This window comes from Puntigrus tetrazona, chromosome 21 (genome assembly GCF_018831695.1).
Source record: "Puntigrus tetrazona isolate hp1 chromosome 21, ASM1883169v1, whole genome shotgun sequence".
Classification (NCBI taxonomy): Eukaryota; Metazoa; Chordata; class Actinopteri; order Cypriniformes; family Cyprinidae; genus Puntigrus; species Puntigrus tetrazona.
Window position 1 is genome coordinate 1981907 of NC_056719.1, and position 17416 is coordinate 1999322.

The 17416-nt window shown below is 36.0% G+C and overlaps 2 protein-coding genes and 1 long non-coding RNA gene across 3 annotated transcripts; 2 read left to right on the forward strand and 1 right to left on the reverse strand.

Moving 5' to 3' along the window:
• The first annotated feature begins 16 nt into the window (after positions 1-16).
• On the forward strand, positions 17-2184 carry LOC122326018. Its single transcript, XR_006247411.1, has 2 exons — positions 17-123; positions 1964-2184. It is a non-coding gene; the product is annotated as an uncharacterized LOC122326018 (long non-coding RNA).
• A 2483-nt stretch (positions 2185-4667) lies between these two features.
• si:ch211-282j22.3 (ER degradation-enhancing alpha-mannosidase-like protein 3) lies at positions 4668-13154 on the reverse strand. The gene is given in 22 exon segments (XM_043222142.1): positions 4668-5334; positions 5337-5417; positions 5670-5861; positions 5956-6121; positions 6215-6391; positions 6944-7064; positions 7148-7299; positions 7445-7610; positions 7716-7731; positions 7734-7839; positions 8006-8089; positions 8228-8311; positions 9453-9578; positions 9687-9784; positions 9917-10022; positions 10105-10239; positions 10855-11008; positions 11176-11288; positions 11395-11434; positions 11663-11763; positions 11867-11912; positions 12871-13154. Coding segments are annotated over 22 exon segments (2556 nt in total). The 5' UTR covers positions 13017-13154; the 3' UTR covers positions 4668-5188.
• A 726-nt stretch (positions 13155-13880) lies between these two features.
• slc31a2 (solute carrier family 31 member 2) lies at positions 13881-17141 on the forward strand. The gene is given in 7 exon segments (XM_043222176.1): positions 13881-14063; positions 15342-15408; positions 16878-16900; positions 16902-16938; positions 16941-16991; positions 16994-17071; positions 17074-17141. Coding segments are annotated over 7 exon segments (330 nt in total). The 5' UTR covers positions 13881-14057.
• Positions 17142-17416: the final 275 nt, after the last annotated feature.

Here is a 17416-nt window from a genome sequence, read left to right on the forward strand (position 1 = left end):
AGGAGAGGAGGAGGACCTCAGCTGATAGACACGCTACAGGAGAGATTAGAACAACTACATGCAGCAGCGGGAGGATGAATGAGCTCGTGACGCAATGACGCTGACGTGGGTGCTTCCTCTCAGGTGAGGGAACATTCTGTTATCAAAATAAAACATAGTTAAGTTGTGAGTAAAGAATTATTTGTTATATATATATATATATATATATATATATATATATATATATATATATATATATATATATATATATATATATATATATATATATATTTAGTTTTTACATTTAAATTTATTTAATAAAAAATATATAGCAGAACTGAAAATTGTCGTCGTGGGAAACGTTAAAGCCATTAAAGTAATAACTCAAAACCCAAAACTTTACTCACCTTCAGGCCATACATAAAACATATTTAAGTTGTGAGTAAAGAATTATTTGTTATGGAATATATATATATATATATATATATATATATATATATATATATATATATATATATATATATATATATATATATATATATATATAATATTTATTTATTATTATTATTAATTCTAAATTTTACATATATATATATATATATATATATATATATATATATATATATATATATATATATATATATATATTTAAATGTATATACACATTTAAAATTTACTCCCCTTCAGGCCATACATTTATTAAAAAAAAAAAAAAATTTTTAAACTGTGAGTAAAGAATTATTTGTTATGGAATATATATATATATATATATATATATATATATATATATATATATATATATATATATATATATATATATATATATATATATATATAAATGTGCAATTAAAGGAATAACTCACCCAAAAACTGACTCACCTTCAGGCCGTACAAGATGTCTTGGAACTGATTTGAAGAAAATGTAGAATTATACATCCTTTGCTCACCAATGGAATGGATAGCCTGCATTCAATGGGTGCCAACGGATTGAAAGACCAAAAGACTGCTAAACACATCGCAATAATCTACATTTAAACCGCACGACTGCGGTCAATCAATTAGCGTCTTGTGAACTGAAAATCTGTGAGTTTGTAATGAACAAATCCATTATTAAGACGTGATTATTATTCTGTGTTTACCAGCTGTTCAGTCTCATTCTGACGCACTCGTTCACTACAGAGAACCCATTAGTAAGCTAGTTACATAATGCTGCATTTCTCCAAATCTGTTATGATGAAGGAACAAACTCATCTACATCTTGGACGGCCTGAGAGTAAATTATTCCTTTAATGGTGTCTTACAGTCTTTTTAGTGAAAATGTTCTAAAATGTTCAATGGCAAAATGTTTAAAAGTATAAAATCCTTGTTTTGGAAGAAAGAAAATGTAAATAATGAATTGTCTTAAATTTACATACTATAAAATACTTGTTGTACTTCACGAAATACGAAATGAGAAAAAAAATTAAACCATGTTGGTTCTAAAATGAATTTTATTGTGCTGAGCTATAGTATAAATACAATTGGAATTATAATTGGAAATGTATTGGAATTTTAGTTGGAAATATAAAGACAGTTACGAATTAATTTCTGGTTTAAATTCACAAAGCCCCTGCTAGAAAAAAAGACTTTTGTCTAATTCTGATTGGGTTTTTCAGTTCTTAAACATTAGCAAAATATGACATAATATATCTCATATTTGGTCATTTACTGCATCAGACTACGTTAAGAGCAGGGAAATGAACAGATGAAATAATGTGAAAATTCAAATGTCATGTTTATGAAATTTTGAATTCATACTGATAGTGGCACCTAGTGGCCAGAGTTACCACGTGCAAAGTATGTTTTTTTTTTTGCATTGCTTCTTGGTGACACTTTTAAGGATTAAGAAATAAACAAGCAGACTAACAAATACATGCATGCATGCATAAACATTCAACCGCAAATACATTTATTTATTGAGCATTATTTTTGGCTCCCAATCTAGGGTTGTCATCAGATAGCTCAAGGTCCTTGCCCGGAGAAAATAAATATTTTTATTATTACCATCATATTCAGAGATCCACAATCTTCAAGACTCAGTTGTTCTGAGGGACCTTTTCCAATTGCTCGGGTTCATGGTACGTGGCCTGGATGGTGGGAATTTATACAAAGAACGCTGCACTGCAAACCAGAGAGATTCAAAAATAAAACAGACATGAAAACTTACAAGTTGCATGAACTTATTTTGATACATCAGTGAGGTTAAAACTCAATATCTAAGTGCTGATACATACGGTTTAGCGTATAAGGAGATTTGTTCTGCTTGCTTACCTGTGGATGGATCCAGTCCTGAGACAGAAAGCCGTATAGGATGTGCAAAGGAGGCAAGAGATTTTTCTACAGGATGTTCTAAGGTCAGTTCTGGTAGAATCATCTGCAAAAGCATAATGCCAGAAACAAAACTGATGCTTAAACACTGTAACATTCACTGTTAAACCAATAAAGATTTTTTTTTTTTTTTTTTTACCACCAAAGTGGGACCTAAGATTGTTTGAAGATACCTCTGTTTTGGATGAGCAAGATGTTAGATGTCTAGATGGTCGTAATTCGCCAAAAAGGTTTCTACAAACCATATCGGTTGGACGAAAATGGAAATGGGCTGCAGCTCTAAATTTTGAGAGGCATGACGTTATAAAATAAACACATTTATGAATATGCTGTTATCTAACAGTGATGTTAAAATGAAAGGTTGCCGCAGGTAAATAGAAGAAGATGTGCATGTGTGTGTGTATATATACATATAATTTGATATTGTTAATATTTTAATACTTTTGATTTATTGTGTACTGCACAAATTACACAAGAATGGTGTGTAATTAAGACTGTTAAAAACACATGTATAAGCATCAGTTTTTTTGAGTACTTTCACTAAACATAAATGTAAAAATAATAATAAAATAAAGGTGATACGTATGTAAGGATAAGTTGGTCACACACACCTCTGGCTTGATCCAGGCTCAGAAAAGAAGGTCCAGAAGGGGGCGCAGTAACGTCAACTGCATTTTAAATAGGACTTTTAAAACAGATTTAAGCATCAACGACATAAATCTGACAGGACATTGTAGCGAATACTTTTAAAGTTCAACCATTTGACTAACGGCGTTAAAACCATCTTTAAACAATTAATTTTGTCAGCTAAAAACAACAACTACAACAAAGTTTAAACTGCAACATTCTGCTACGAGGAGGAAGAAGAAAAATGTAGCTCTGATACTAGCTCCTTGGCAAATCATTCCTCTAAAAATGCAAAAATATTCAAGAATCGAGAGTAGTTGTTTGCAAGTAGCTATGCTTTCGATGAGAGTTATCAACATAGCGTATATGATAGATACTGATATCTCATCAACTCAATTTTAAGAAAATTAGCCTTCCTGAAGTTACGACTTTCTCTTTAAACTAAATGTATTGATGATGCTGTTGATGTATTTGAGTAAAATATGTAGACTGACTTACAAAGACAATATGTTCAAAATGAGGCATTGTGTACAAATGAGTTCTATATAACACAAGAAAAAAAAATCTATTCAAAATAGAAAACCCTGACAAGATAAAACAATTGATTTAATTCCTGTTCACCTTATTTATTTTGTAATCACGTATGACATTCTTGAACATATGTTTTAATATCCATCTACCACAGCGAAAATAAGACAATTCAGGGTCATAAATCTGATTTTAATAGCAATTACTAACATTTCATCAGTCAATACAAAACGGCTATTAAAAAGACGCTATAAAAACCTTGTTCTGTCACAGCAACAGAATGTTACATCACTTTGGCCCTCAAGAAATGCTTCAGCTGACCCCAGTGACAAGCATCTTCGTCTCAAATTAACGTATAGAAAATATCTTGAGAAATAAATACAGTCCCATCTAATCTATAATATGCCCATACGTTGAAGTGAATCAGTCATAAGCCCTTTTGAAACAAGAGGTACACAGGTTGACATCCTTTTGAAAACAGCCATCAGTGACAAAATTATCAAGTAATTATAAATAATTAAGACTTGAAATGGATAGGTCTGGGGCTGATATAACCGCTTCTCTGCATTCTGCAAAGCAACAGATTGTAATAAACTGAGCTACATAATGGCTGTGACACCCAAAATGCGAATGGTAGTCTAATAACGTTTATACATTTGAAATATTCTCAGGTGAGACGTCGAAAGCGATGAATCTAGTGTATGCGGCACCTCTAGTGTGGTGGTAAAGCTGCGCGAGTAACTGAGGAGGTGGTCAGAATGGCAAAATTAGACAAATCTAAATATACATCATCACCACCCTGACTGCAGAAATGGTTTCGTCATTGCACAAAAACGTATTTATCACTATATAATCTGCCTGTGTCCTGGGCCTTCATGACAGATGCAGGTTTTTGGTAGAGGAAAGGGCAACTCTCTTTCAAAAACGTCCCCTCACCAGGGAGATGAATGCATTGGCTGCAAATATGCACACACATACACACACACACACAAATATTTAGTATTGGCACAAGATGACATGCACAGTCTGTGACAAAATGATAAAGGCCACCGTACATGCCTTCCGCACGCGCACGCACACACACGTTCAAGTCAGATCATTGATTTCCCTGATGTTTCTGTATCTAAAACATGTTAAACTATGTTTTACTGGTCCATTCTCCTCGTTTAAACACTGTTCTTTTGGGGGGTTTGGTCATAGGAGCCCTGTGTTAAGGATGTCCTGAAGACTTCAAGCCACTTACACTTTTAAGAATGCATAAAAAAAAAAAAAAAAGCACAGGACTAAGAACCAGTGATCCGCAGTGAAAGAAAAAAACATTCAAATAAAATCTGATCCACATAAAGTGGGGTGAGAGAATCATCTCTTTAATACCCAAAACCGATGCTTTTCAATTGCAGACAATTGAGAAGAATCTATTGCAACTACCACGATATCAGAGACGGGAGCTTCGTGCATCGTACCATCTCACTCTGTGCAGATCAATGTAGTTCCAACTATGCAAGAGAAAACCATCTTAATATGGGAGGACTTGTGATCCCCTGTGAGGAGCTCAGATGGTACGGTCCAGGCTTAGCCTAAACACTTTTTAATAGCGCGGCCTGCATTTTCTGAGGTCGGTGACAGGGAGCAACGGCCCTGTGTTCGGTGAAGGAGCGCGTGGTCGTGGTCGTGACCGATCCAGCCGTCAGGGGCTGCTCTCAGGGTCTCTCTGCGGTGAGCTGCAGGTCTCTTGGTTCTTCCTCATCAACGTTGCGGCCTCATTGTTCGTCTCTGTGACAGTCTCGCTTTGCTCCAGCACCAGCTGGATGGTAGTGCTTTCAGTCTCACCTCGGCAAGCTCTCCTTCCTTAGCTAAACGGAACTTAATATTTAACTTCTCGGTTTTTCTAAAAGGAGAAAAAAAAAATAAGGAGACTCAAAAAAAAAAGATGAGAGAATATATACACATCAAACATGGATAGTATCTAAATTGTAGTGTGTGTGTGTGTATTTATTATACATGATGTTGAGTCCTATTCTCTCTCTCTCTCACACATAAAATAAAAAAACTACCAAATATGTCACTGGAAAAAGTTTATATGGTGACCAATTTGACTATTTGCTCAAGTCAACAAACTAAGAGTACAGCACTAATCTATATTCAGTAGTTTTGGTCTAGTCAAATACCTTTCCCTAGCTGTTTCTCTTTGGGCAGAAGAAGAATGTCCACATTGTGATGTTCTTGCAGAGCGGCAGTGAGTGTAGCTCCCTCTTTGCTGAAGAGGAACACCAGGGGAACTGTGATGTCATCTGTAGGCTCTCCATCTCCAACCATCTGGAAGAGAGGAGTCTCAGCGCTGCTGCTGCCCTCTCTGTGATCTGTGAGAAGATTCGAAACCGCAGGGACCGGATTCAAAGACGATGAAGAGAAATCGGGTGCACGGTCTACAAGTAACGCTGCACTAGATCTCACCAATGAAGATGATTCCGGTGACTCCTGCTTCCTGCAGGCGCCGAGCTTTGGCAGCAAACATGCAGTCACCTCTCAATGCCAGCGCTATGCGTCCCTGCAGCTCTACTGCATTTTCAATTGGGCCACATGCTGTATAGGGAACACTCTTCACAATGCTGCCTTTGACCTTATAGAGAGAGACAGGAGAAAGAATAACCGGTTGTGTAAAGTATATGGCATACATGCAGCGTAGTAGAGACATTTCTATACGGTTCCTCACCCCATGCTCTTGTTTGGTAAGATCCAATCCAAACTTTGCTGGACCAGCTGTAAGAACCGTTCGACCCAAAAATGGGGGGGAAATGAGCTGCACTATTAGTGGCACCACTTCCTCATGCTCAGGTGTTTGGCTCACCTCAGCAACCAGCTTTAACTTGTACACACCCTTCTGAGAGTCCTATGGAAAAGAGAGATAAATGAATGAACTGACATATGAAAGAAGAGATGATCACTGAAATTCTATGGTTGGTCCTACAGTTTTTTTTTTATTACTATAATATAAAACTATTATTATTTTTATTTAACATTATTAAACTATCATATAGATGTATATATGAAATTATAAAAACAAACATTTAAAAAACCTAAACAAAGTTAGTTGAATCTTAAAATGAAAAAAAAAAAAAAACTATTAATAAATATTACATTAATATAGAAATAATACTTAACTATTTGGTCCACTGAACTGAACTAATATGTTTAAGTAATAAAATTATCAAAATAATTTAAAGCTTAAAAAAAAAAAAAGCACACATCAAAATTGCTAAAAATAAATAGATATAAAAAAATAAAATAAAATGAAAATAAACAATATACAAATAAAAGTTCAAAATATTAAAAGTAATACAACAATTGGCTGGTCCATTGAACTAAAATAAAAAAATTTTTTAGATGAAGTACTACAAGAACAGTATATACTAAAATAACTAAAATAAAAGGAATAATTCACCTGAAATGCTGAGCCTTGGCTGGCGGAGACCAGCTCAGTAAGGGGCGTCAGAGAGATGCCCATGCTTTTCAGAAACTCCACCGGCTCCAAGCCCGTATCATGAAGAGGCAGTTCTATCCCTCTGTGTTGAACAAAAAAAAAATAGGAGCCGTTTTTTCCCATTTAGATTCTGCTCCGTTTATAAACCTGTAACTTGTGACCCACCTGACAGGTAAGGCCTGCTGGGCTCTTCCCACACCAGTGAGGTATTTATAGCTGTCCCTGATCGTCTTGGCAAAGGTGGGGTTGTTAGGGAACAGGGTTTGAGCACTGGGGCACGAGTATGAAAATAAATCGTCTTCATGAGCTTGAGGTTCCTGAAAGATACAAAACAATGTTGCTACTGAGATGCTGCTACTGTAGACAGAAAAATGAAGCCAAAAGTAGCAGAAATGATCACATTGTGGGAATTTAAAATGTTTAAAACCAGAGTCTCGCTTTGAGAATAAGGTGATCTCTTACTGTGTTGTTGGTGTGGCAGGGGGGTTGGGTTGTAGACAGAGATACTGGGAGCAAATGAGCCTCAGTAGTGAAAATATAATCATCAATGTTTATAGGCAACTGGCTCTTCTCTGAGAAAAGCAGGTAGAGGTACTTAAACATCTCAGCCAGGAAGAAGGAATCCATTCTTGAAAGAAATGACATAAAAATAAATGACTACTACAGCCTTTAAATATAATCTAGACACACAATGATCCAAACAATATGGAAGAACTACTAATTGGAGTCTCACCTGTCCTCATGCGTTCTGTCCTTACATCCTGCACGGCAGCGAAGCCACAAGGGACTCGAGCGTGAGTGTTCAGCTTCTCCACTATAGACTGGCCTACTTTCAAATAGTAAGGATCACCTGTGGCCTAGAAATGAGGCAGAAAACAATGAAAACAGACAAACTAACTAGTCTGACAAAACAGCGCAAGTCAGCTGTGACCTCAAGATCCGTTCACACTGGAAGTAAGGAAGTCCCAGAGCTGTTGTTATTAGTAAGCATTTATATTCAGCTGTATCAGGTGGTATACCTACTTTGTAAAGGAAATAAGTGCTTTCAGCAAACTCCGGTCTCAATGGGTGCTGGCCCCAGTGAACTCTGAACTCAGTGGTAAAGGCCTGTTAAACAACATACATTGCAGGCAAATACAATTGGAGGATTATTATTAAAAGAAGTAATACTAGGCTCTGATCTTTAAAGTCTGAGGATGTTGTTTGGGTTTAAAGTTATTTGCGCAAATGTAGCCCATTAATTACCTCAGGGAGGAAATTGTGCTGTTTAGTCACTTGGTACAGCATCTCGTGCGTCTCTATGGCAGGTTTCAAGTCTCCTCTCAGAACCTGAAAGATATTTTGGAAAATTCATTCATTTGTGACCATGGACCACAAAACCATTTTTTTTTTTTTTTAAATTTAGATTTATATATTTTTTGAAAGCTAAATAAATAATGATGTATGGTTCGTTATGATATAGGGCAATATTTGAATAAAATCGTGCACCAAGATCTATACTTAATATCCTGATGATTTTTGGCAATAAAAATATTTAATAATTGTTGGCTACTGCTACAAATATCCCTGTGCAACTTATTTTGAGATATTGTGGGTTATTTTGTGGTTTTATGGTCACATTTCTTTACATTTGAAAAATTAATCTAAATTTAACATGCCATCCAGTGGCATTATACTGAGAAATTAAATATTTATTAAAGAGCATAAAAATGTGTTTTATTCAAAATATTTGAATACAGATTTATTTTGCATTGAATATTAGACTACTGTGTCATTTTCAGAATATGCCGTTCAATCCCTTAGAAAATTGGAACCATCTATTAATATGTCACGAATGTTTTATTTGAATATTATTTAAATACTATTGTTGCATTTATTAAAATTTTGAATGAAATGATTGAATAAATGATTAATAATAGCATAAAATGTATTATATTAGAAAAAGTATATTATCAGTATAAATTTTAGTTTATGTTTTAGTAATTTGTGTTACTTTAATTTTTGTAATTTCAGTACTTCCACTTAAATTGATTTTATTTTCAGAAAAGTGTAAATATGTTTTAGTTAACAGTAACAACACTGGTAGTGACTTATCATTATTTCATTACACGTTTTCCTCTTGTTGTCTTAACTAAAAGAAGGAAAAACTAATTTTTCTAGCCAAACACCTGGCCTTCCATTGAGGTAAAAACGGCTATTTGTCAATTGACAAGATTGTTTTTTTTAGCGCCTGTATATTTGAATACATCACAGAAAACCAAAAAGGTGGCTACCGTTCTTGCATTCGGTTTCAACAATGTTGTAATTCTCAAAAACATAGTAGCCAATAAAGTCCGTTCTCATTCAATAAACTATCATTTTGACCCTCGCTCCAGCTTAAACCGCCCCTATGAAGTGCTGATCCACCCTGATAATGCTAAAAAATAACTCTCGGAAGTCAACTTGGAATGCAAAGGATAAAGAAGCGAACCTGCAGCCCGGGGAAGAAGGCAAGCAAGGAATCCATCCAGCTTCGCACGTTTACGGTGGGGTTGTGCATGTGCACGTTGAGCAGCAGAGGAGGCTGGCTGATGTACTTCATAATGGCACTATAGTGCTGCCACAACAGACAAAGACAAAGTCACACGCGCAGATAACAGATGTAAAACAAGCTCAGTTTGACTAATAGAGGCTTGATTATTCCTGGAGAACAAAGAGCCCTTACTGTGTTGAATCTGTTAAGGTACACCTTGTCCCCAAGAAGAATATAAGCTTTCATCAAGTATTCATAATAAGAGTCGATTCCAGCGCCAACACCACTATCTGTCATGAGAAACGGAGAAGGTGCTCATGTGAATACCGCCTCTATAAGAGTCAAACTGGGATTAGACGTGGTCAAGTGGGATATTTTCACGGTGCAAATGAAATAGCAGAACCGTCAATGTGAAGCCGCACCTCTGCGAACCCAGTCTCCATTGTGGATGTTGATCACAGTGCCGACAAGGTCACTTCCTCTTTGCCTTTTCTCCCAGAGGACATCCATAGCTTTCCTAGCATGTTCCTAGGTTGAACAACTTCTTAGCACACTTTGTTTTACTCGAGTCCTGATCTGTTATTAGCAAGAAAACATGCTGGATGTTTACCTCAAATATCGGGTTCCCGGAGAGTCGGCTGAGAGCTGCAAACTCCAGAATCATGGTGCCCGCGCAAGCAGTGCAGGTGTCCGACTCTGTCCCCGTCCGAGAAAGGGGGTTGACGACCCCATAGAGCAAATTTACCTGAAGAGGAAAATGAAGATGCTTTAAATATGAAAAAAAAAAAATTAGGGGTCAAGATTTAAAACACTCTGGAATCACTGTCATGCAGCTTTTGCGTGTAAATCACATCAACGGATATATTTTATCAAATAAAAAAGGCAGAGTGAGTAGTGTTACGGGATTTGTCCCCAAAATTAAAAATTTCAATTAACATAAAAATGTTATACTCAAATGAACGTAAGTCATTTTGATTGCGACATTCAAGAGATGCATCCCGATTTTTATTGTTACAATGGCAGTAGTATATGTAAATAAACCATTCGTACACTTTCCTGCACACAAATATTTATTTGTCAGCAAAATTCTGCCAGCTGACTTTTGGCAGCTCTACGGCTTTTGTAAAAAGTGCAAATCATGCTAGATAAACAATCAGTGCCAAAATGAAAAGTGCATAATGTGTGCTGAACTTTTTTTGGCAAGTTGGAACGACCCTTTTCCTCTAGTTATGTAGCATCGATGTCAAGTTATTCGAGTTTTATTAAAAGCCCATTTTGCCGGCAGTGAATTACATCTTTATGTCACTCTGTTGCAAATATAAGGAAAGTTCGAATGCTACGTATTTAGTGGTGGAGTTACCCGAGGATAAGGAAGGCCACTGGTGGTGTTAAAGGCAGGCAGGAGGCGGTAGCCCAGTTCCTTGGCCATGTGTAGCAGTTCATCTCTGTACCACTGCATCCTCTCTCCACGCTGCTTTAGTACATCTGCCATCACATGTGCACCCAACAAGCCACTGAAACAAAAGGGAGAAGTTCCATCAATAATGCATTTCATGGAGGAAGTCTACAGAAGGCCTGTAATTATCTAAAAGATTAGCTTAAAAATCTGCTGTATTTGTGTTAGATAAACATATAAACACAGATAAACATCCAAAACGAAAAAAATCATTATGATTCGTACCCCAGCACACGTATGTTAGTCTCAAAGACAGAGACGACAATGTCATTATCAAATCGGACGTCTTGCACCGTCTTCTTCACAGCCTCCTCAAATTCATCCAGTTTGTTTAACAACTGCTCAAAAGAGACCAAAAAAAAGTTAATTTGAATAAGTTTACTTGTCTGGTTAAATAAATCAAATCAGCATTATTTTCATCAAACGAGAAAAGATTTAACTCACCACAAGAGTATCTAAAGTGTCTATTAATGTTAAAGAGAACCTATAAAGAGAGAAAGAGAGGTTTCCATTAATATCTCAAAGAATCAACACAAAAACTGAAGAAATTTCAGATGTCCCATCAATGTTTATATCAATCTTTGAAACTAAATAGTGAAAACTGTCCCATCAAATTTCCATAGTCTGAAGTAATATGTCACTACAAGGGTCATGTGCTGCTGAAGCTGAATGGATCACTTTATAGTACAAAATGTTTATGAGCTTGACTAACTTTCCCAGAGAGTCATCAATGTCCCCTCGATTGGGTTCCAGCCCTCTCACCCTTCCTCTGCAGCTGAGGGGCATTAACTCATCTGCTGGGTAGGCATAGTCCTAAAAGAGAAAATAAGGAGAAAAAATGCGGATCAAATAGTCTTAATAACAGATGCAATCCTTCTGCTAAAGTCAGTCATTTAAATGATGGGTATTTACTCACCATGTAACTGTTATAGGCATGATCAAACATCTCTAGAATTTGGTCCCTAAAAAAATAAACAAGAGTGCAGAGGTTACTCTTTCAAATCGCACTAGAAAACAAACAAACAATGGAAATGTCCATGTAGATACAATTCAACTGCGATAATAATCGTTTTGGATGCCGAAATGTGCATATACGGTTTTTGTACACAGTTTGACATTATATTTTGTACAAAACACATCTTTCTCTTTTTTGCAATTCTTTAAATTTAAATTTTCATTAAATAATTCTAAAAAAAAAAAAAAAAAATTAGTTTCCGCTAAAATATTACACTCCCAGAATCCTTTTCGTGCATATAAATAAAGCCTGCAACTGTTTTTAACACTGATGATATAATGTACACATATAAATGCAGACATATGTATATACGGTCAACCAAAGATGTCTGCTACTGTAGGTCCACATCCTGATGCTGTATAAAGGCATTACCTCTTAGTTAAAATGGACCACACCTTGACGATTTAAAACAGAAATTAGCATGACAGCAAACTCAATCATTAAATTAAGTAATTGTTTTGGTCAACAATTCGTTCTGAAGCAACCCTCTCCTAAGAATCAACCGCTGACTGAAGCAATGAGGTCATGTATGGATTTACAGTCCAAGTACACATAATTGATGTACTAACATAATGTCAGACAAAACCAAAATGACATAGAATTAAAGTACATGGATAATGTTTACTATTACATAAAGCATTACAGTGTGTCATCATCCTCTAGGTATCTCTTTGAGTAGAAGGCATCAGAAGTGTTTGTCTAATGGGCTGGAATCAAAGTCTCCAAATATAAACTTCATATACATATATACTTAAATGTACCCATGAAAATAGTAAATGTCTTGTTTGACAACATCAGTTAACATAATCACACCATTAATCATCAAAAAAGTCATGCCACATCACATCAGACAAGAACATGAAAGTGTCTAAAAAAAAAAAAAAAAAAAAAAAAGTTAAACTCACCTGATTTTGGACTTTTCCTCTGCAGTCATTGCATGTCCATCTTGACCAGTAACTCCAATCAAAAGACAAGAGAAGATCACAGCTGCCAGAGCCATGACAAAGCCACCACAACCATATGATTCTTTTCTGATCCAGTTTCCCCCCATTTGTAGAGGTCTTTTTCTTTTTAGCCCCTTTAATACTATATAATGTAACCCTTTATGTACAGCAATAACAGGCCTGCCAATACTTAACCACTTCTTGGTCAACTTGGCCTATGTATTTCGTTGACATTAGTTGGTTTGACTTCCTACGTTAATAGTTTACTTTAATAATCTCCAGAAAAACTGAAAACAAGTAAATATGTACTTTGGATAAAAGCTCCTGACAGTTTTTTACTTACAATACTGCCTCTACTTGGCGAGCTAACGACTGCTAACTAGCAAACTTGCCCACGAATGTATTTCCCAGCACTAACGTTACTTTTGATCTCGTTGGTCAGTCTTGAAATTTCTAGACATATATCCTGTCGAACTGCCTGTGTCCAGCTCCTGATAATCCCCATCCTATCTAGATTTAGCCCCTCATTTCGCAGTTTGATTTAGCCGACTGACCAGCCTCATCCGGGCGCAAGCTGATGACATAATCAACTAGAGTCGGGCACATCGTTTATTAAAGCTGTGTTTATTTATTGCTTGATTAAATCAATTTTGTTGTATTACACTTAAATTGTATTTAAATACTCCATTTATGTCTGTCAAGTGGTAATAAAGATTTTATCGGATTATTAAAACTGTTTTTTCTAATGTAGTGTTTTCCTAAGAGTGTTTTTTCTAATGTACAAACCCGTTGTATTTGTAAACTACGTGTTTAATATGTCTTTATACGCGTTCAACTGCATTTCTAAAGCAATTTGGAGTGGTATGTAGTTCTAATGGAGTTTTGGTTATTTCCGCATAGGACATCAGAGGACTTCAACTCCCACAGTCCTTTTCGGCGCATATAAATAAAGCCTCGCGATGTAACGGCACTCTTTTTGTTTGGGCTGAGCGGTCCTCAGCTGTCCGGCTGTACGGGCGCAGAAAAATGTGGCTAATTTGGCCGTTGAGGTGCAGGGGTAATGAAAGTTTCGGTTTTGAGGCAAGGGTCCTGTCATCTGTATTAAATTTCTTTGAACTCCTCGTTAGAAGACCACGCGCGACTTCACCATGAATGTAAGTTGGACTCTTGTGTACAGATATTTATATAGTTTCATTGATTTCACACCTGTACATTTTAGTCAGTTCAACACTACGCTTCAAAATAACTTATGGGTTTGATTAAGTAATAGCCATTTTTAATTTAATCGTTCTTGTATTTCTATGCTATCATTTACATGTAAATAATGGATCTGTAATCCAAGACCGTGTTAGGGGGTTAAAAGGTTAAAATGGTTGCTGTTTCTTACTACGTGTGCATGCATTATTTCATTTAATACACCAAGGGCGTTATATTAATAGCTGCTTAAAAAGATGGAAAACATGGAAATTTCGTTTAACCTCAGTATTGGGAGCTGACAGCCTTATTCAGCATTTACTAACAGTGCATCTGTATTGCTTTTAATAAAAGTGAAGATGACTTATGCCGTCATTCTATCATTGTTGCGCACAAAAAGCAGCAGGTTTCGCAAAATTGTCAAAACGATTTTTAACCTATTTTTGCACCGAAGTTGACCAGTCAGCAGCTATTCATGCTGCAAATAACAGTGGTATTCATGTGAGAGCTTACACAGCTGCTCTGAGATAGCGCTTGATAAAGGCACAAATGTATCAAAAGCCACTTGTCTCTGCCTGGCTAATGCAAAAATATCTCCAGCACAGAGGACATGCGGTGCAGGACACTGGAGTTCTCCGGTGCTTGAAGTGGATTGGATGGAATTCCTAAATTTTACATCTGAAGACGGAACAGTAGATTTGCTCCCGATTATAGCAAGTTATGGAATGTTGTTGATCAGGGGCATAACAGGGACCTCCTTGTCCCATATTCTACTATCTGCACTTCCTGATTCGGAAGCACACTTTTTAGTACAAGTTAACCTCAAGGTGCTGTTTCCTGTAATGTGACTGTCACGAGAAAATAGCAGGGCTTTCTTTACTACACTTTTATGACATTTTACATAACACCTGCACACGTACTGAGAAAAGCCAAGACTACTGGATTTACGATATTGCGACTTCTGACAGTTGCTAGGTAATTTAAGCAAGTCAAGCAAAAAAAAAAGAAAGATTGATGGCATTGAATTACTGCTGTGTATAATAGCACTTAATCAGACTTTAAACATTGAACTTCATGGACTGGCAGGATTGCATTACTGTTTTGACAAGGTAATGGAAGCATCATTACCTTCTGTTTATAGACATTTCCCACTGGATGGGTTGACAGTCAACCCTCGGTGGGAACATGTCACTAATTACAAACCTGCTTATTAAGTTCTCGTGTTTTGTCTTTTGCAGATGCACTTTATAGGATCCAGCAACGCCACGCTGTTGTTTGACTTCTGGGATGTGCGTGGACCTGCAGGTGCGTGAGATTTACAAACAAGACCAAACATGATCATATAATATTCATGACAGTTTATACCAAACCATCTTGTGCTTGCTTTTATCATTTAGTTGTTTAACTTGCTTTCTTGTACACTTTACTTCACATTACAGTGATAGTCCTTGCACAGACTACAGTGATCTCATCAATTAGTGTTAGATCGAATCAGTGTTATTATTATTTTATATATTTATATTTTTATTATATTATACACGCACACATACTGCTTTCAATTGAATTTCTATATTATATTCAACCCAAAAAAAACTAAAAGGTTAATTGAAATAAATTAACATTTCATAGTTTGATTATAGAACAAAAAACAAGCAAAGAAAACCAAAACAATAATAATGATAAAAAGGTGTATGTGTATAGAGAGAAAGAGACATTAAAAACTAAATAAGATTATAAAAACAAGCAGAATTTCATTCAAAATATTAAAACCGTAATATTATCTTAAAATAACAATAAAACATTTGCAGTTTAAAAGCACTTCTAAATCTTAAATCAAATCACCATACTACACTCTTGCTCTTTTGATGGTTTAAACACTGAATAGCACTTTGGCTGGTGCTGTGGTTTAGTGGTTAATGATCTGAGGTAGAAAATGTGCAAAGCATGCAACACCTTGCGCTTCACATGAAAGCATCACCGTTATCTTGAACAGACATTGATGAGCTTGAAATATACCAGAAAATTGACATCTTTTTTGACATCAGGCTCTTTGTTGTAGAAATGCCATGCCTTTTACAGAGTATATTATGTTGTAGTTTAGGCATGAATGTGTGTATTCAGTCAAACTGTGGGAATCACATAAACAACACTTTTCTGGTTTGTTCTGTTACATTCAGTTCATTGAAAGGAGTCAAAAGAGACAATGATATTATATGCATATTGGGCAAGATTGGTTCCTGAAGTCTCTTATGCTCACTCTGTGTTAAATAGCAATATTGTAAAATATTACATTTAAACTTTTTTTTTTTTTTTAATATATTCAACAGTGAATTAATCATGTGACGTCAAAGCTTTCAGTAGTTCAGAGTTTTCAGCAGCATTGCTTCAGTTTTCAGTGTCAAGTTCCTTTTAGAAACCAGTCTAATGTGCTGATTAGCTACTCAAGAAACTTTTTTTTATGAATATTTTTGTGGAAACAACTTTTTTTTTTTTTCTTTGAATAAAGTACAAAAGGACAGTATATTTCAAATATTTTGTAACATTATACGCTTTTACTGTTTTTTTTTTTTTTCATGACTGCAACTAATCACATCCAAAATAAACGTTTTTTACATAATATATTTGTGTATATAAATGCGCACATATTTACAAATTGTATAATAAATAAAAAGAAAAACAGAATTCAAAAAGATTAAAAAACAGTTATTACGCTTCAATTAGGTTATGGGTTGTATGTGTGAGACGCCTACATGTCTTGATTTCTCTTTCTACAGGCATGGTGTTGTCGGTCTTTGTCGCTTCTACTGCTCACGGTGATCTACGAGTTTCTGAAAGTCTGAAGATCACTATTGGAAAACGGAATCAAGCCTCCGTTAAGCAATCATCCGCCCCGTGTCTTTCTCACCTGAAGCGTCTTGTTTTGCTTCCTCCGTCATGAAGCATCAAGAAGGAAGTTCTTCTCTGACCAACAGCCCTCCGAGATCTCATTAGCTCCCACCGAGAATACAGCCACCACTGCTGACGCCGCCCACTGCTAGAAAAGGTGAGCCTCGCGAGACAATCGGGAAGTGTTTTCCAAGAACTGGTGTGACTTCAAAATCGGTCAGGTGGAACGGTAACCAACGAGCTGATGATTATTTATACCTCTTGTATTATAGTTTAATGTCTCTTCCTGTCTTTCAGCTGGCTTCTACACTGCCTCCTGACCGCCATACACATCCTGCAGGTGACGCTTAGGCTACATGCTCATGCCAACGCCATGTCCTACAATGTTTGGATCTTCCTGGGGGTCGTCCTAGGATCCGTCTTGGGA